The sequence below is a fragment of the Dendropsophus ebraccatus genome, chromosome 1 (genome assembly GCF_027789765.1).
Source record: "Dendropsophus ebraccatus isolate aDenEbr1 chromosome 1, aDenEbr1.pat, whole genome shotgun sequence".
Lineage (NCBI taxonomy): Eukaryota > Metazoa > Chordata > Amphibia > Anura > Hylidae > Dendropsophus > Dendropsophus ebraccatus.
The window spans coordinates 83,553,592-83,573,777 of record NC_091454.1 but is presented as its reverse complement, the minus strand read 5'-3'; the positions used below and the strand labels follow the sequence as shown (position 1 = coordinate 83,573,777).

General features: G+C 39.2%; 1 protein-coding gene across 1 annotated transcript in view; it reads left to right on the top strand.

Annotated features, from left to right (window-relative positions):
- The first annotated feature begins 1,672 nt into the window (after nucleotides 1-1,672).
- The window catches only part of KITLG (KIT ligand), a 52,468-nt gene continuing 33,954 nt past the window's right edge, over nucleotides 1,673-20,186 (top strand). The window contains exons 1-2 of the mRNA XM_069974180.1: nucleotides 1,673-1,858; nucleotides 18,592-18,693. Coding sequence (XP_069830281.1) covers nucleotides 1,844-1,858; nucleotides 18,592-18,693 — 117 coding nt within the window. The 5' untranslated portion in view covers nucleotides 1,673-1,843. The remainder of the gene's footprint in view (nucleotides 1,859-18,591; nucleotides 18,694-20,186) is intronic.

The window sequence follows — 20,186 nt, the reverse complement described above, 5'->3', positions numbered from 1 at the left end:
TGCAGATTTGAAATATGGATAGGTGACATGTCATTAGGGCTTTCTTCAGACACAAAAAACGCTGAAGATTGTAATGCACTACCATGGACTTCTACCTGCCCATTCTTCTGATTGGAAGTTCTTCTGATCACCAGTCAATGATTGGCTGGACAAGCATTCCCTACATGTTGAGAGGAGAGCATGAAATGATTGGCATGAGATTATTACCATTGGAATGGCACCGGCTGGGGATGGGAGGAAGGTCATGCCATCCTGAGCTTTTCTATATGTAAGATTACTGCTCCAAAACACTCCTTTATGGCATGTTCACATGTAGCATATAAATGCTGCAGACTTCAGTCAAGGAATTGAGAAATGACAGCATAAAATTCAAGCTAAAATCCTCAGCATCAAATCAACATTGGGTGCAGACTTTACCAAGAGAACCATGCTGTGGATACGTTACATATGAACATACACTAAAGCCCCTTTAAGGCTATGTTCACACAACGTCAAAAAAAGAGAAAAGGCGGCTTCTTTTTCTATTTAAAAAGCCATCTGTTAATGCCATGATATATTCGTCTGCAATGCATTGAAGTCACAGAATGACTGACGGATACACAGTGTATAAAATGGCGGAAGTTATCTGAGCGGACGTCAAAATAATGATCATGTCAATTATTTTTGGACGTCTTTTGCAAACACTGGACGTTATTTTTTAGCTGTTTACACACAGTTTTTATTTTTTTACTGTCCTTTCACCCTTTTTACTATTAAATTGGACTTTACAATTGAAGACATCCCCAAATGCCAATTAGTCCACCTAACTAGAATAATGTACCAACAGCTGTTGCACTGATGGACAGCAAAACAACAAAATGATGGATATCATTTTAACCTTAAAATGACGAACATCCACAGACAGGAAAAAGTGTTGTGTAAACATAACCTCAGAGTGGCCAACACATGCGCCATCATGTAGATGAATAGGAGTCTACTACATGGCTCAACCATTGTGCAGAAACGATTGCTGGATCATTTATGCGGCCCTTTTGCCGCCATCATTTGTCAGCTGCAGATCCCCTATTACTTGGGCAGATGCAAAAGAGTGAATAAGATGTTGGCCAAATGTATCATTAAGGAATATAGACTAGTCTATACTTGATCAGCAATAAATCATGAATGAGTAACTGTATTATCATTATTAGCAGTAGTAATAGCAACAGTATTGTTTAGATTGCGTAATTTCCTGCTGCTTGGCTTCCATTTGTGAATATTATTATTATTATTATTAATAATAAAGTAGCTTAAATACTTGTTTTATTAGCTACTTTGTATTCCTTTACATTTACCACCACCATATTGCGAAGGACTGTACTGTACAAGTTTTTGTACACTGATCCCACATTGTATGCCTGTGATTCCTAAGAAATGAAGTGCACTGCACTAATCCAGTGCAATGAGATAGCCTGCTCCCACACATGAAAGGTGACCTGGGAGTTCCTTCCATGCAGGTCAATAGGCAGAGCCTGCTGCTGCACTTGTCCTACTTAGTACACACCAGTTATCTCTATGGCCGGGCTTGTAATGTGTTAACAAGTCCCAATAAGAGAGCAGCAGGCGTGGCCAGCAGGCTGTATGAGCAGGAGGGGGAAGGCTGCTATATAACTAGTGTATTGGGATCAGAGTGCACAATCCCACAAAGTGACTATGAGAGAGGATTACTGCGAAGTGATTCCGTGCTTATCATCACCACTGGCCAGGGAAAGCCAATGCACGGATTAGCTGAAATATGCTGGGGCTTCACAACAGCTGAACGGATATTAGACAAGCTACCTGAACTGGAGAGCTCCATCCTTTCCTTATGAAGAAGACAAAAGTAAGTAGCTGCCTATTGCCATATAGTGGAGGTGCCATCCCTCATGTTCCTGCACTATTCAGGACACTTGCAACCTGCATACCCCAACGGTAATCTAACACTAGTGTGAACATAGCCTTATTCCCTAATAGGAGACAATCTGGTGTACAGCGTCCATGGTGGAAGGGCTTGTATTAGCTGTGTGTCTGCAGGCAGCAGAGGCTTCTGGAGGAACAGCTGGATGGCTAGAAGGAGCAGTGAAGTGCACCTGGAGTTGGGGGCTCCAGCCAAGGAGCACTGCTTGCTCTGGACTACTGGCACACAGCTCTGTCTGGCTGCATCTCCTATGGAAATAAGACGCAGGGGACTTGTTCCTTATTCCAAGGAAGGACTGTCATGCTTCTATGGCATACTGTTGCTGCTGAGATCTGGTTCTGCTGAGTATTCTTCATCCACCTTAGACTTTCAGCTGATGTGCAGAGAAAGCTGGGATCTATGGGCTGCTGCTATTTACAATGCACATGAATTATTCTCCCATACAGTGCAGTCTCCAACACATGCACCGATCTAGCAGAGCTCAATTGGTCTTGTTGCATGTTTATTACAGTGTCATATATCCCTAAAAAATCTGACATATTAAAGAATATAACAATGTGGCAGCCCCAGCCAAAGTTGAGCATATTCAGCTGTTACATATGTGTGGCTACTGTAGATTTGTATAGAGGAGCTGGTTGGAGGTGTCAGCACTTTACATTTGCCTTGTGGCTCTGTGTGGATTTTATAATTGTTCTGTCAGTTTTAGGAATGTTGAGATTTTACACCCAGGGGTCTGTACATTAAAACTTCCAGGGTGTTTCTGTGTTGTGTAAGCTTGTGATCTCTTCAGTACAATTATATGATAACTACTGTATGCAGCTATGATAGCTGTCTTTAAAAGCAGATGCATTATTATTGCTGTTTAGTGTGGGTTCATAGGCTGCAGAATATGAATTGTGGATATGCACCGTAACCATTGACATAAACTTTTACAGCTAGGGATGACATGTTTTATTCTGCATTATGTGCTATGATGTGTCTCTATTAAGTGTAAAGTGGCCATAAATATATGAGTACCACATTAATCACCGCAGTATAACACCCATCAGTCTGCAAACTGAGCTTATAGTGATACAGTAATGAAGAATTAAACTGTGTTTTGTCCTGTTCATCATTAAAACTCCAGTGGATGAAACTTCAGCGGTATAAAATATCTGTCTGACAGTTACTTTACATGCAGGGGTCCTGTTTCCCCTTGCATGGTGCGCAGGGCTGGTGGTGGCATTGATTTAGTGCGGTGGCTGATGTTTACTGGAATATCTGTCAATGGGAGGCTGACAGCCCTGTCTGATGTCTGTGTGTACTCTGAATAAAACTATCAGCAAGGCCATCATAGTCTAGGGTGCAGGTATTCTCCTAAATAAACACTGGGATGCCAGTCCTTCACAGGTCTAGAGTATGTTTGAGCATGATTTACATTTCCTAGCTGATAACATTTCTTGCTCAGTAATCTGAATTCTGCAGGTTCCAAATTCAACATTGAGCTGCATACACCTTTGATTTATAGTACTTGCTAGTAATAGGTTACACGATTTTATAATGCTTGTACAAGCATTAGCACTGAATGACTTTGAAGTAGCATAGGATTAAAGGTTGCATCTACATATGAAACATTGCAACTTTTGCCAGGGCTACCATCAAAGAAGGAATGTGCAGAGGTGAGAGGTACAATTTACCTCCGGTCTATAATGACCAAAAATATCTTCTGTTCCACATCTGGTGGCTGACCTTGCGTGCACAAGGGGTTAAACGCCTTTGATTGAGCCCAAAGAAGTTATCGATTATCAAAGTTGTTGGTTCTTTTCATGTCATTGTAGAAGATAAATGCAACTCACTGGGAAACTACCATTGATAAAGCCTCCCAGCAGAATAGAGATAGCAACTAATAGTTCTAGAAAGGTATATACAAAGTCTTTGTAAGGAGCTATTGGTCTGAGAATGGTATAACAATTTAGGTACTATGCATTGTCATTTAAACCTATGAAGACAGTCAGTATAGAATATTTGCTAAACATACATATATAAGCCACTACAAATCCCACAATACTGTGTCAGCTAAGCTTACAATATGTAATGAACTACTAGTACTAGAATAGTGTATTAACTACTCTTATGTAAGGATCTGCGAGTCCTAGAAAGGTGCAACAACTAAGCCCACATAAGAAACTAATTGTTCTAGAATGGCGTAACAGCTTAGCCTTGGTAAGGAAGTACTAGTTTCAGAATTATCTGTTAGCTAAGCCTGCTGTAAGGAACTACTAGTCCAGTAATGGTGTACCAAGTAAACTTAGGAGTTAGGAGCTACTAGTCCTAGAAAGGTACAACAGCTGTACCCACATAAAGAACTAATTGTTCTAGAATGGTGTAAAAGCTTAGCCTTGGTAAGGAAGTACTGGTCTAAGAACTGTGTGTTAGCCAAGCCTACTTTATGTTAGGAGCTACTAGTCATAGAACTGTGCATAAGCTTAGTCTGTCACATTGAACATGCAGTATAATTTTTAGGCATCATGGTACAGAGCAGGAAGAGCCAAGTAGATTGATATATAGTTTTATAGAAAACATTCTAGAATATCTAAAAATATTTTCATGTAAAACCTCTGCTCATTCTGGGCTAAGTAGTCATGTGGGCGGTCCTACCCAGTGATTTACATTTCTCTATATGGCCACTTATACTCAGAGAGCTGTCACTCACTGAGTAGGACCACCCACTTGACTATTAAGCCCAGAATGAGCAGAGATTTCCAGGAATAAAGTTATACTGAAACCATTTCCAAGCAATCTCCTCCACTTGTTCTGCTTTATAACATGCTGCCCTCAGTTTGCACTGTATTTTCAACATGACTGGTTCCCTTTAAAGAAACTAATCTTTCTAGAATGCTGATGCCACAACTAGATTTGTGTTAGCTAAGCCTATGTAAGGAACTGCTAGACCTTTAATAGTTTATTAGCTAAACCTTCATAAGGAAGTAATCATTCTAGAATAGTGTAGTAACCTAGACTATGTAAAGAACTATTAGTGCTAGAACTGTGTACAAGCTAAGTGCATGTAAGGAATTACTCGGTATCAGCAAAGTAAATGTCAGTTTACACTTCATTCCTGAGAATGAGAAGCAACTTATGTAAGATTTCCTGATAAGTATTTTTGGACTGGAGGTGGTCGAGCTCTCGTCATTCTGAACAAAACATATACAGTACAAAGCACTTGGGTGTGGTGTTACACAGGAAAGTGAGTCTCTGTGGCACTTTACCTAATAAAAAAACAGTTTATGTTCTTGTCTTAACCACCTATCTTCAAGGATTTGTTCAATAAACGGGCCATTCCCATAACTATTCCACTTTTATGGTGCTCAACGTAGATTGTAGAAGAGCCCCAGCAAAGACAAACCACACATGTCAGCTCATGGAATATTGAACCTGTTTTACTCGCCAAAGAACCTGCAAATTGTCTCTGTGTAATAATTGGATAATAAGCAAATGTCGTGTTCCACATGGTCACCTTGTCAGATTTAGTTATTTAAAAAAAGATAATTCACTCACAGTAAACCCCAAACACTTCATCTTCCAAAAATAAGGCTTTTTTCCATCAGTTTGGAAGATTTTTTTTTTTTTTTTTTTGCAACCCTCCAGCTTAGACTAAAAACATGTGACCTTTGCTAAGCATAGATACGTGCTGAGCATACGTTTGGTATGTAAAATGTTTAGTCTCACTGTCATCCTTCAACACAGGTATCTCCTTTATATACCATGCAATATCCTTAAGCCTGTGGGACTACCCAGAGACATCATTCTTTTAAGACATTTACAATTGTAGCCTGCAGGCTTTCTCTACTAAGTGAGGACTGCCATACAGTAACCATGAATATGAAGTGTCACCTGGCGTGTGCATGTATTTATTGAACGCTGGAAACAATTTTATCTATCTACTTTACTATTAAACCAGTTACTCTTTACAAAAACCTTACCGACTTGTAGACATGGATCCTAAACATTTTAATGGCCTTTGCTTTATGGTCAGGTTTTCTTTAAGCTACTGAGGCTATTCCCAGTAGATTGCAACATGATTCACTGTGACCAAAGTCGTCTATGAAAAGCATAGACCTCTGCTGTCTGGTCAAACAATAGAGGAGGCTGTATCTATAGGAAATATCTTAACCAGGAGCAGGTATCCACGAGAAGAGGTCATACTGGCCTAATAAAGTGCAGTCCAGCAAAACTCAGTGAAATGCCTCCTGTTGAGCTGGAATGTGATAATCTGGCAGACGTTACTTTCCATATGTATAGACAGTGCTGTAATACATGGCAGAAGAGCCTGTTTGGTGCAATCTGGTAAAGAGTATCATCCATGTGATAAGATCTAAGCAGATAATTGGGTGTAATGTTCACCCTGTCTCCAGTCACCCCTGCCTTCTTATTCTTTTGCTGATATATTTGTTGCAGTCACCAGTTACCATCTGCAGACGATTATCCTATATAATACTATGCAAAGTTTTTGGTTAAAGTGCTTTATTTTTCCAAAACTGGGGTGGACAGAAGTGTTGCTGAGTTGAAACCCTTCTACAGTGTGCTGTAGTTATTCCTGAAGGAAGGATGGACCAAGCTTAAGTGTTCTACTCTGCATGCTACTAGGACAAAGGGGTGAGGCCCTAATCTTGGCCCAATGCTTTTTACAAAACTTTTCCATGTTTTGGAAATTCTGGATTAAGTCATAATGGTGTCATCATCGAAAAAGGAATATATACAATAAATATAAAAGTTGTTGGTGGTTTTCTTAGAAGTAGGCCTCTCTATACTGGAAAAAAAAATGGAGCAAACGTTATATAAATGAAACCCAAAGCCTTTTATTTGCTGGCCCATGAATAGTTGCCTCGGGACTCGGTTTCTAACAGCTTTTGTTGTATTGCTACGCCCATATCTGTCTGCAATCAAGACTTTTCAGCTCATCTGCATAAGATTATTATCAAGTGCATAAGTAGAAACTAATTAATTGTTTTCTGATGAAAGTTTTAATCCCTCCAGGGAAAGTGGGACTTTTGCTAGAGCTCCATAAGAACAACATATGCATATAAAACTTATTTTCCATATTCATTTGCCCTGTAGTTTGTAAAGTGATACTGAGTTGTCAAACCTGCCAGACTCCCACCCTAGATCTCGCCCCTGCTGCTACGTTATCCAAATCTCTTACTTTCTCATAAGTAAGATTATGATCCCTTAGGGCATATAACTTTTTATCTGTATTTTATTTTTTATAATGACATTGTATACAAGGAAGGAATGTAGATCATTAAGGTGAAATGTAAGACTCGCTTGTGAATATAAATCCTTTAACCCACATTTATTGTTCATGCGGCATTGTTCAAGGGACACGATGAGAGGATGTATTGATGCTGCTTAACCCAACCAAAAGGTATCAAATATCTTCACCTGACGCTTTCTATGCTAACAAAAACACAATGCAGGAGCCTCATGAATTCAATAGAAAAAGCATAGTTTTCCCTGTGCTACTTTAAGGCAGTCTTGGGAGAAACATCCAGGGCTGTGCAGGAGGAAATTATAGCGAATTTAATAAGAAATTTTCTCCAGGGCTCTTGGTTTTAGGTGACTTTAGTATGTACCAATCTTGGATTTATAAGAATGTATATAGTAATGATAATATCAGTAAGTAGAGACATGGTATAGTTATTGTCTGAGGTGCAACCCGAAGTTCCTAGTAAATTGCAAAATCTGTAACTGGATTTCCCAAATGTGGCAGTAAAGCTTTTTGGCCTCCCCAGACAACTATCCTTGGATTCCCTATATCTAAATCTGCAAGAATGCTGGTATACTCATAATCTGTAGGAATAGCTGTCAGCCAAAAGAGTTTTCTGCTGACAGCTTTTGAAGGTGTACTGTAGGTACCTGGAAGCAACAATTGCCTTGAAGCACACAGTGCTTAAAGAGGTTGTCCAGCGAAAATCTTTTTCTTTCAAATCAACTGATATCAGAAAGTTATATAGATTTGTCATTTACTTCTATTTAAAATTATCCAGTGTTCTCATACTTATCAGCTGCTGTATGTCCTGCAGGAAATAGTGTTTTCTTTTCAGTCTGACACGGTGTTCTCTGCTGACATCTCTGGCCGAGACAGGAACTGTCCAGAGCAGTAGTGGTTATCTGTGGAGATTTGCTACTGCTCTGGACAGTTCCTGTCTCGGCCAGAGATGTCAGCAGAGAGCACTGTATCAGACTGAAAAGAAAACACTATTTCCTGCAGGGCATACAGCAGCTGTTAAGTATGAGAAGACTGGATAATTTTAAATAGAAGTAAATTACAAATCTATATAACTTTTTAAAACCAGGTGATTTGAAAGAAAACTATTTTTGCTGGATACCCCTTCAACTCCTACAACCAGTGCTGGCAGCCATTATGAGGCTTATCCCACACTGAAATACTGCTGCTTATCTCCGATTGAAATGAAAGGAAGCTAAGCTGCAGTAACCCAGCGAGGCCACTGCATAGAGAATAGAGCCATTTGCTTCTGTTTTCTCGGTATATGCTGCAATTATATACACCTTGTGCAAACAGGTGATTTGCAATGGTGTCAGGTACCAGCACCCCACTGATCTCATATTAAACGGATATTTCCCTCAGGTAAAATACATGCAAAATCATCCCCCTTCGTGGAGACTAACAATTTATTTTATACTGCTTTGTGATGAAGACACAGAAAACTGTGTATGAGCTGTTCTCACCAATTCCTAATAACTAGTCTCCCCACCTTATGTGTAAATAAATTTGTTCTTTATTTAGGTCACTGATATTATTATTTACAATCTTTTTGTTGTCACCGCTCAGATTACAAGATACTCCTGTTTACATAGAAGTACTGGAACAACACAACAAGGCAAAAAAGATGGAAGTACCACTTCTATCACCATTTGCTGTTTTAAAATGCTGTCTGTAATGTTCCCATTCGTTTCAGTAAAGTTAATGGGAAGACAGCTGCATTGTTCCCATCAACTTCCTCTTGTACATACAGACTTATGGTAAAGAGATCCAGGACAAGGCTTTAAGAGGGTTGGAAAATGCATTAAGCACTTTATTGAGTATTTACAATCTGGTTAATGCTTTGTGTGGTGAAAAGCTTTCTCTCCCTGACCATAGAATAGTTGCAGAAGGAATGATAATTCTTTTTTAATAATATACTATTAATATTAGTATGGTCTATACATCAGTCATTTTCCCACTGAATAAAAATGGACAGAAGGTTGAAACGTTTAGGTAGAAATTGGACAAGGTCTTTTGCTTTTAGATGATTTCAGAGCTTATATGTTAGGATTGGCTACACCTCTTCAACATGGGATTGTACTTTTTGTGGAGCCGGAGCACAGTGACTTGCTATAGGAAAAGGGGAAGGCATATAACATGTTGATGCAGATTTTTTTTGCCTGCCCTTTTGCAAAATGTTGGATACTTATTACACTTACTCACCAGCTATGTCTTTGTTTCGGATATAGGTAGCTGTCACGGTATGCATAGACTGGAAGCTTGGCTCATATTTTCCTATGTAACATCCCCCAATGTGTTCTACAAATGGTCCTTTTGTGGGAAAATGCTCAACATTCACTTAAGGCCCTATTCCACAGGCCGACTGAGAGGAACAGACTAGCGCTATTAGCCACTATTTTCACGTAGCGGCAGCAAGCGGGAGAATGAGTGTGGGAGGGGCCGTGGGGAGGTAAGGGGGGGCTGCCCGGGTGATCGCTAGATCGTCCCGGCAGCCCACAGCATACAGCAGTGGTCTGCTGCCGCCGCTCCTATTCCACGGAGCAACAGCAGCAGATCGTTGCTGTATGAGTCATTTGTCTTTCAACATGTTTGAAAGACAAGTGACGCAATGATCAGCCGACATGAACAATGTCGGCTGATCATTGCCTTCTATTCCACGGGACGATTATCAGCCGAATACGGCCAATAGTCGTTCCGTGGAATAGGGCCTTTAATTGAAATACAGTTGGGCAGATTGCTAATGCAAATGCACCCGAATTCTGGTTTATTGTGTGCCAAATAAGACTTACAGGACTTGTATTATGAGTTATAGACACTTCTTCGTCCAAAATGGGGCATGGCATTGGTAAAAGTGCGTGAAACTTAAGATGTCCCAGCAAACAATGTGCAGAATTCTGCAATGTCAAGCAATAGTTGCTCTATAGTGGGCGGCCTAAGAATATAAGAATATGGCAGAATGTTTTTCTGCAACCTTAGCGTTTAGAGATGTATTTGTAATGGTAAACCACAAGTGTTTTGTTTTTTTGTTCCTTAGGTAGGATCCAGAAGTTACTTATAAGCTTTAATTATGTTATAACCCAGAGATGTTGTAGGGAAATCTTGTATGAATTCTTCAACTGAAAGGCAGTCAATTCTCACACTGGTTGATATGGTCTGCATGCTGTTGATGGGATGTGTAGTGTAGTATTAGTTTATTTTATGACTGACTGCTGGGCCCTCTCTGTCGTGCAGTGCGCACTGCTGGGAAGCATGTTTTGCCATGCCCAACTTGAAAGTTAAGATTGTATCAATTCTTAAATTGGTGCCAAGTATACGGGTAAGCAATTGCATTCTTTTCAAAGATGAATTGGCAGCAGCACTGCTCACACTCCCACACACAAATTTCAGCTGGTATAAAGCAAATGCTTTCCCCTAGAGTCATTCTCTACTTTGCTGTTGAAAAGGAAGCATCTGAAATCCATAGAGACAAATTTGACAGACACTATTACTCTACTTTTTACTTTTTACTGGCAATCTTAGGCAAGCTGAATAAATTATATAACAACTGCATTCTTAAGTAACCCACAGTTATATTAATGCGTGTCAGTCTGAAAGTAAAACATTTATGTTTCGACATATTTTATTATTTTTTTTTACAGTGAAATATAGTCATTTCTCACTTTATTGTTGATCCTTGAATCCTTTTTACCTTATAATATTAAATGTTAATGCATCGCTGCCATGACACAGCAGTTCTTGGAATAAGGACATGTTTAATATGCTTAGAGTACTGGGTGTATGGCCTACTGAAACACAAGTTGAGGCTAATGAATGGGGTTTCTCCAGAGCTTCTATACCGTGGTAGATACATGTGATCAAAGTATTTTAGGAGTGATACCTTTATTGGCCAACAAAAAAATGTTAGAATTGTGTAACAATTATTTGTTGGACAATAAAGGTATCACTTCTAAAATACTTTGATCACAAGTGTTTTCCACAATATGGATTTTCTGGCTAACATGGTACTATACTATTTTTTTCTATCCAGAGCTTCTAAAAACTAAGAGCTGATAGGACTGCATGTAGAGAGCCCCGAGTTATTCACTCTCTTCCAGTCAGTGTTGCCAAGCATTCTCCCACTACCATCATATAGACAGGCCCTTCCTGCTGGAGGAACCTCTGGCAAGCAACACAGAAATGTTGTATTACACAGTGCCCCAAAGCAAGCACATAGGGGAGATTTATCAAACTGGTGTAAAGTAGAAATGGTTCAGTTGTCCCTAGGAACCAATCAGATTCCACTTTTCATTCCTCACAGATTCTTTGAAAAATGAAAAGTGGAATCTGATTGGTTGCTAGGGGCAAATGAGCCTATTCTACTTTACACCAGTTTGATAAATCTCCCCCATAATGTTTAGTCACACAAAGTTCTCCAGAGCAGAATCCACAGTATCAGGTCCATTCTATCTAATAGAGTCCCCCCTATTGTGTGAAGTCTGTATGTCCTAATTGGGTATGTTAACAGGGGCCCTGCCTTCAATGTTCCCCACCCCTTTCTTTTATAAGAGACGTCTCTTAGGGTCCATTTACACAGAAAGATTATCTGCCAAAGATTTGAAGCCAAAGCCAGGAATGGATTTGAAAAGAGGAAAAATCTCAGGCTTTCCTTTATGACCTGATTTCTGTTTATAGTCTGTTTCTGGCTTTGGCTTCAAATCTTTTCATCTTCATAATCTTTCTGTGTAAATGGACCCTTAGTAAAGCTGGTGAGACAAGGTGGGAGGTGTCTCTTTTTGATTTTTGCTGTGAGCCCTCCTATCCTCTAGGTATATCCCTATACCTGTGTTGCCTATAGAAACTGATCTGATACTGTGCAGATACTATCAAATACAAGTAATTGTGTCACACAAAGGAAGGCAAAAGGGCATAGTTGTGTATTGCTGGATATATTAAATAGAAAAAAAAGGTGTAGTATTAATTAATGAAGTAGACAATGGCTGTAGACTAGTTAATATAATAGCGGTTTAATAATAACTTTTGCTAGTAATAGGGTTTTTTTTGCAAGCAGATCGTAATCAGATTCACCAACCAGTACTCATAAGGCTTGCCAAGTATTTACATATTTCGAGACAAAAACGCTCCAGATTCTATAGCCTAGGTCACTTATCTTTACGACATTTATGAAGAATAGCCATTGAAGAATAGAACATTTTTCCTAATTGGTAAGAGCCTTCTTTATAAGATTACGGTGTCTGTGGGAAACATCAATATGTCAGATCTATAAAGACATTAGATGATGGTCTGTTGAATGTTATACTTAATGTACCAGGCCAGTGAACATACTTTTGTATGTAACATCAGCATAAACAATAGACTCGTAATATTCTGTAGAGAATTGTATTGAACAACTTCAGTTCATCATAGCCATGAATAAGAATTTTTATATTTACCGATAAAATATATATTTTTTTAAGTTGAAGAGAAAATAGCATTTCTCTAACCTTTACCGAGGAATTTATTCTTCTGTTCTGTGCCATGTGTCCTTTTAAATCAAACTTTAATCTAAAAGAAGTGAGACAAATGTTTAAGCACTTATCTTGTTGTTTTATGATGGTGGGTTTCAATGACACCATAAAACAACTTTTTGGCCTTGGAGTCCTATTTGATAGGAGGTTTAGGTCTGTTGCAATTAGTAATAGACGGCCTTCTATTTATATGGGCTTAATGCACACCACAAAAGGGAAGCAAAATCTGTGAATGCAATTGAAGAGTTTTTATTGTAGTAAGTTGAGTGCTAAGCCTCCCTAAGGAATTAACCTTAGAAATTGAAAATAAGTATGGGTTTGCGGTATCCTTAATAAGTACACTGGGAAATGTACACCCACTAGAACAACTCTGACATTAATGGCGGTAATGACTTGTTCCAGCTGACTTCAATTAAATAGGCAGCTCTGTCTTGGCTCATTTCATGTTACAAATCTCATATCTTTCTTCATCGTTAGCTGTCCTGGGAATACGTGTGATGATTGAAGTAACTCCACTTAAAGCATTGTACGGTCTCTTAAGTTGCACCTGTAAGAAATGTAATAAAATGTGTAACTTAAGAACAATGAAAGTTTAAAGAATGGGGGATAAAGCTTTGTTGTCATACGACAAAGAAAACTCATTACATGGAATGTGCACCTCCAGCAGCAACTGAGAATTACAGGTTGGGGCAGAAAGACAAAGGGTTGCACAATGGCTAAATGAGTTGGCTTGTTTGTTTCAGAACCCAACATTGTGTATATTTTAAGATATATTGCTGAGAAGATTTCACTTTAGGATAAAAAGTTTGAAATAGTATTTTGGATGTAAAAGTTAGTCACTAGTTCCTTTTTTTAAGGTATTCTCAGTTTTGACTGAATTGCTTAGATATAATAAAGCTAGATTCACATTGCATTAACACAATGCGTCCTAGCTATATACTGTACATTGGCAACCCATTAAGAAAAGTATGACAATGTATATTATGGCACACAATAGCGAGCCTGCTGTTCAGTTTAATGTCCATTCAACAATCACCATATAAGAAAATATATTGTAAAACTAGTTTCCCTAATGTTAGTGACCCAACAATGCATCTCTAACATAGTCATGCTTTCTTATATATAATACCACAGGTACCAGTCCTAAGGAACCATCTTTCATAACTGCTTCTAAAGCCCCTATTACACGGGGTGATGGAGAGGAGCTAACGAGCGCTCGCTTGCTCCTCTTTCCAACTCGCTGCCGGCCCTATTACATGCGTCGGCAGCAAGCTGGTAAGAGTCGGGTGGGGAGTTGCGGGGGATTGCCCGGGTGATTGTTTGAGTTGTCTGGGCATTCCATAGCAGATCGCATGGAGCAACGGCAGCAGATCGTTACTATCTTAGTTGTTTCGTGTAATAGGGACTTAACTCATGTCTGCCCTCCCAGACTCCTTCTTGACCTGTTGACTGTGACCACTATATGTAGGTCTATTAGCTGACAAGACCCTGTGGTAGCTGGATATAGGCAGTATTGTGGTTTCATTAATAGATGCAAACAGGACTATATATTGTGGAGCAGAAGAACTAAACAATAGGTCATTTTCTAATAATATATTGCCTTTAATGTCATAACAGTGTCATAACAAAGTCCAAAATTAAACAAAGTCGGTGAAGCTTTAAAATATCACAAGGATATTGCATAAAAAGATTGGGGTAGATTTACCAATGACTCCTTTTTTACACCTTTGAATAAATTTGTCGTTCTGTGGATGTCCATTCACCACACACTAAAATGTGCACCATTTGTGAGCTGGCATAGGTTTTAGCTTAGTGTTCTGGTGTAAATTTGCAGGTATGTGTGAGGCCGACCCTCTTATATGATAACTAAACTAGTTTTGTGCTCTACCCTTACCTGTGTTTGAGTACTTTGTTGTCCCCCATAGCGTGTACTTAATTTTTTATGTAAAGCATGTTTATAGTACATAATCATATAGTGCAGTATGTTTACATGTCATTCCCCCCCCCTTTTTAATTTTTTTAGATTATGTCAGTCATTTTGTTTTTTGTACAGCTGTTGGTACATTATCCTACTTCAGGTGGACTTATTGCCCTTTAGATGTGTCTTTAACTGAAAAGTTCATTGAGTGTTATCGTAAAGACGGTTAAAGAATGGTAAAAAATTAGAAAATGTGTGCGAACAACTAAAAAATAACGTCCATTGTTTGCAAAAGACGTCCATAAATAATTGTCATGATCATTATTTTGACGTCCGCGCAAACAACCTCCATTATTTAATATATTGTGTGCATTGGGTGGCCGTCATTTCATTGACTTCAGTGCATTCCATCAAGGTGTATTAAAATTCGGTAATAACGGATGTCATTTTACAAAGAAAAAGCGGACGTCTTTTCACTTTTTTTTACTTACTGTGAACATAGCCTATAGGAGATTTTTGTTCTTGTATTAGGGCGTGCAGTAAGTTTTTCACAGCAATTACCTAATCAAGTATTAATGGAAGTAATTTTATGTTACCCGGCAGGAACTCAGTATTATGATCGAACTCCATTCTTCTATTGCTCTAAAATGTGTCTGGATTAATATTTTATGAAAACACCATGAAAAGGAACATATCATATTAAAAGAGGCGCCGTGGACCTGTTTTCTCATTGTCATTATTTATCACCTAATTTCAAGGCAACCTGTTTTTAGGATGTAAATGAGAAAGAGAAACAGCTGTCAGCCGCCTTGTTCAGCTCCATGTATCGAATGGCAATGTTACTAAAACCACCTACATTGTTTTCATTGAACTTATACAGATATGCAGGGTGTGTTAAAATAATACTTCAAATGCAAACTCCAATTTGCATGGCACTCGCTTAAGAAAGCAAAACTGACAACATAATATATTTTCTCCAGATTTTATCATGGTTTGGAACGTTTAAGGCAAATATTTTTTGGGGAAAAAATTACATCATAAATTAAATAAGAATCATGATTGCAAATAAAAATAATCTGTATGATCAGGAATGATTTAGAGATACAGTAGCCAAAATATTAATATACATTTCAACTATTTATGCCATGGGCTGACATTATGGAGATAAGCTGCAATACCAGATACCACCCACATACAGGTGTGTTTCTAAAAGACCTGTTTCTATAAAACCTGTTTTATGGTGAATGGATAGAGGAAGAACAAAAGTACCGGAATTGGAAAATTAAAGCAGGAATGGGGAAGCTAAAGCTTTGGCTGCCCAGGCATGATGGAAATCGTAGTTTTGCAACAGCTGGAGGGCTAAAGATTCCCCATCCCTAAATTAAAGTATACCGCTAAAGTTTATGTCCAGTTTGATCTTTAGTCTCAAAGTGGAAAGAAGCATTCAATGCTGGGCGGTACAATAGCACAGGCAACTGTACTACATGCAGCTTGCTTCAAGCATGAGCCTTCTTCTAATTATTAGGACTCATACTTGGAACTCGCTGGTCATCGTACGGTTGACTCGGCAACCTGACAGACCAGTGGGGACCTGTGTCTCTACATGCTGGAGCTGAAGATTGTATGCTTTAAATACTTTAAATGGTCTAAATTGTGGTGGGGTGAACCAACAGGAATTCTGCTAAGTGGACTTACTCTCCTTGATAAAGTGAAATTAATAATCCTAGTATTTATGGTCTAAGGACCCTATTACACCAACAGATTATCTGACAGATTTTTCTGAGCCAAAGCCAGGAATGGACTATAAACGGAGAACAGGTAGTACAAGAAAGACCTTGATTTCTCCTCTTTTCAAAACCCATTCCTGGCTTTGACTTAAAACATTGGTGTAATAGGGCCCTAAGGGTATGTTCACACTGAGCAAATGAGGCAGAATCCCATCTGCCTCAGTGTGATACTGTTTCTCTATGAGAGGGCTCATGCGCCTCCGCTCCTGCCACTACCTGCTCAAAGTATACACGTCAATTCTTTGCGCGGAGACCGGCGGGAGCGGAGGCACACAAGCCCTCCCATAGAAAAACAAGCTGGATTCCGCAGCAGAGAGTTCTACCGCAGAATTCCGCCACATTTGCTCACTGTGAAAATACCCTTAGAAGAAATCCTTAATTTAACCTTTTTTCATTAGATTGTCTGGGAGTGAAAAAGAGATATTTATTTCCCTTGCTATGCTCATTTTGTACCCCTTGCCACCTCACCTCAATAACTATCTGCCTCCTCACCCATTGAAGGGTGCTGGATGTGTCCCTAAGGCAAATACTATGATGCATACTCATGAAACCGAGCAACATCTTTGTCAACTGAATACAGGCATAGTTTCATTTGCGTACGTAAGTTACAACAATAGCACCTAGCCCACCCTGTTAAAGTAAGGAGGAGAGTATAGGCGTGTTGGCGCAGAGCAGAAAATTAGGCACAAGTAAGTGAGGAAAGTTAAAGTGAGGAAAGTCTTTTTCACTGTCTGGACAATCCCTTTAATCATGGTGAAGGAAACTATGCTGCCAGGATAATTTTACTAGTATTTGATAAACTTTCTAGTGTTCTGCTTTCGACTTAGAAGAGAAATGTATAAAAGGCAAAGTCCAACTTTTCAGTCCCTTGTCTTCTACATGCAATTCATTGTTTACTTTATAAACCAATATTTACGTATTATCAACATATCTGATCACTGCTCCTGTGTTCTCTATGGGGATAGGAGGAGTAAGCTGCATCAAAAAACCTCTTGCTGCGGCTTATCTCTCTCTCTCTAAACAAAGGGGTCCACCGTGATTTTCCATCATGGCCGATCCCTACCACCACCACAAAACCATCTGTGGGTTGTTTGGAGTGGTCCTACCTAAAGCCTAAGGTAAATGGGGACTTTAAATTCTGAGATGGCAACACTAACAAATTCTGATGATTTCATATTATTATTTCATTTGGGGGTAGTGTTGTTATTGAGGGGTTGTGTGGATATAAATACTCCCAATAGCAATGTCTACACCTAGTGTGGCTTGATTAGCGGCAAATGTGTATGTATATGAACCTTGTGAACGTAATTTTCAGGAAACAAATAACATGATGAATATGTTATTCATATTTGTTTTATATATGGGCCTGAATTTTTCCTGTAGGCCTGCTTTATCTTACTTATTATTTAGCATGTAAAAATGAAGTGATGGTATATATAGCCTGTGTATGTTGTGTAGCATAAAGGTATAATGTATGCCTGGAAAAATGTAAGAATGGAAAAATTTTACTTGTAATGTTAAGCTATCTATCATCAGTAAAAACAGGTGCCTTTTGTTAGCAAGGTGACAACAGTCATGTCTGTATTGAGCAAGTAAGCAGCTGGACAGACACTGCTGAGAGCCCTGTTCCAACCAAGTATTTCCTTCAGGCCTTACTAGCTACGTTCTGCTGCAAACCACATTCATTCATACATAGTAGAACATTCCTTCCAAAGATAAGGTACTTACTCTTCTTTCATCCGGGTAATTCAAGAAAATTGTGGATTAAACTTCATTTTGTGGTTTTAACCAGAAAAGTCTACAGCTCGAGTCCTACAACATTAGCTATGGGCCGTTCAGTAGCTGCTGTGCTAGTGATTAATTCTCTGTTAGCCAGTGACAGTCTTTGAATTATCTCTCACATTCATGCTATTCATAGATGCATAAATAATTCATAGTGATCCACTGTGGGGTATGTTGGATGTTTGTCCAGGCCTGTGTGGTTATGTTAGTGATAATGTGCAATTCTTGACAACATTATACAACTTTTAAATTACCCTGGAACATCCAAAAAGTTAGCAGTCATTAATCAATGTCTAGGCTTATTCGTTGCCTCCTTACTTTATAGGCTAGAATATCATTTTTTTTATTACATAGCGCATTCTACAATATTGACTTACAGTGATTTCTGCATTCTCTTTCAGACTTGGATTATCACATGTATTTATCTTCAACTACTTTTTGTATGCTTTGGAAGCCCGTGCACAAATCCTCTGACTGATGCTGTGCATGACATTGAAAAACTGGTAAGACTCATCATTTTCTTAAAACTACTAAGATTTACTTAAAAATAACATCAAAGCATTGGACTAGGGCAGCAGAGTGGTGTCTGCACACTACAGGCAAAACTCTTTCAGCCCCACCCTAAGGCCCCATTCCCACTGAGCAAAAGTAGTGAAATTCCACAGCGGAATTGTCCGCCGCGAATGCCGTTAGCCTCCCGCTCATAATGGGAGTCTATGGGAGGCGCGCGCTCCTGCTCTGTACGCGCTGAAGAATGAACACCCATTATGAGCGGGAGGCTAACGGCATTCCACAGCGGACAATTCCGTCGCGGAATTTCGCTACTTTTGCTCAGTGGGAACGGGACCTAAATGTAAAGTATGCAATACACCAAATAACTGTTTAGTTTCGCTATTATTTGATTTAAAAAAAAAAATTTACATATCAGAGAGGCTAGGTGCTCAGCCCTCCACAAATTGTAAGAATAAACAGGAAGAAGCGTTTTTTGTTTTTTTTTTCCTATTCATTCCTCACTGCAGGGGACAGATTCTGTAGTAAGTCTATGGAGCCCATCTGCAGCGGGCACCAAAACAAGAAGAGATGCGCTGATCTGAGCCCTTCTCCCCAATTGTCCTAGTGATTTGTGGGGGTCCAAGCACACAGTCTCTATAATAGGTCAAATAAATTTTCAAGTGCAGTGACACTTTAAAGGGGTTGTCACTCCCCCAAAAAAACACTTTAATTTGAGAACCACCAAGGCAAGGAACCACCAATCAACTGATCATTGTGTATACAGAGCCTTGAGTTGAGAATCAACTTGACATCCTATGATACATATATTCCCTAAGGGTAGCTTCACACACCGTATCACAGTGAATTTTCTGCTGCGGATACACAGCAGATTTGATGTAAATAACAACACAGATTCAAATCTGCACCATCAAATCTGTTGCTGATCTGCTGCGCATCGGTCGTGTGTGTTAGCACCCTAACAAGACTTGTAGCACAACCCCATTGACTGTTATAAATGACGTTAAAATATATTGCCTGCATTACTAATAATTACAGCAAGTTGGGTTATTTCTGTACCATGACCTTTTCTTTAGGTCTTGTTATGCTTTAATGCAAAATTACCCCAATTTTAGACAATTGAAAGTAGATATCAATGGAATTTCAGAAGCTGGATAAAAGGACATGATTAGAGATGAGCGAACTTTGAGCATGCTTTAGTCCATCCGAACCCGAACATTCGGCATTTGATTAGCGGTGGCTGCTGAAGTTGGATAAAGCTCCAAGGTTGTCTGAAAAACATGGATAAAGCCAATGACTATATCCATGATTTCCACATAGCTTTAGGGCTTTATCCAACTTCAGCAGCCAACGCTAATCAAATGCCGAACGATCAGGTTCGGATGGACTCGAGCATGCTCAAGGTTTGCTCATCTCTAGACATGATGGAATGTGAGGGCCCAGCAGGCTACACTGAACAAACAAGAACATCAAAGTGTATACAAAT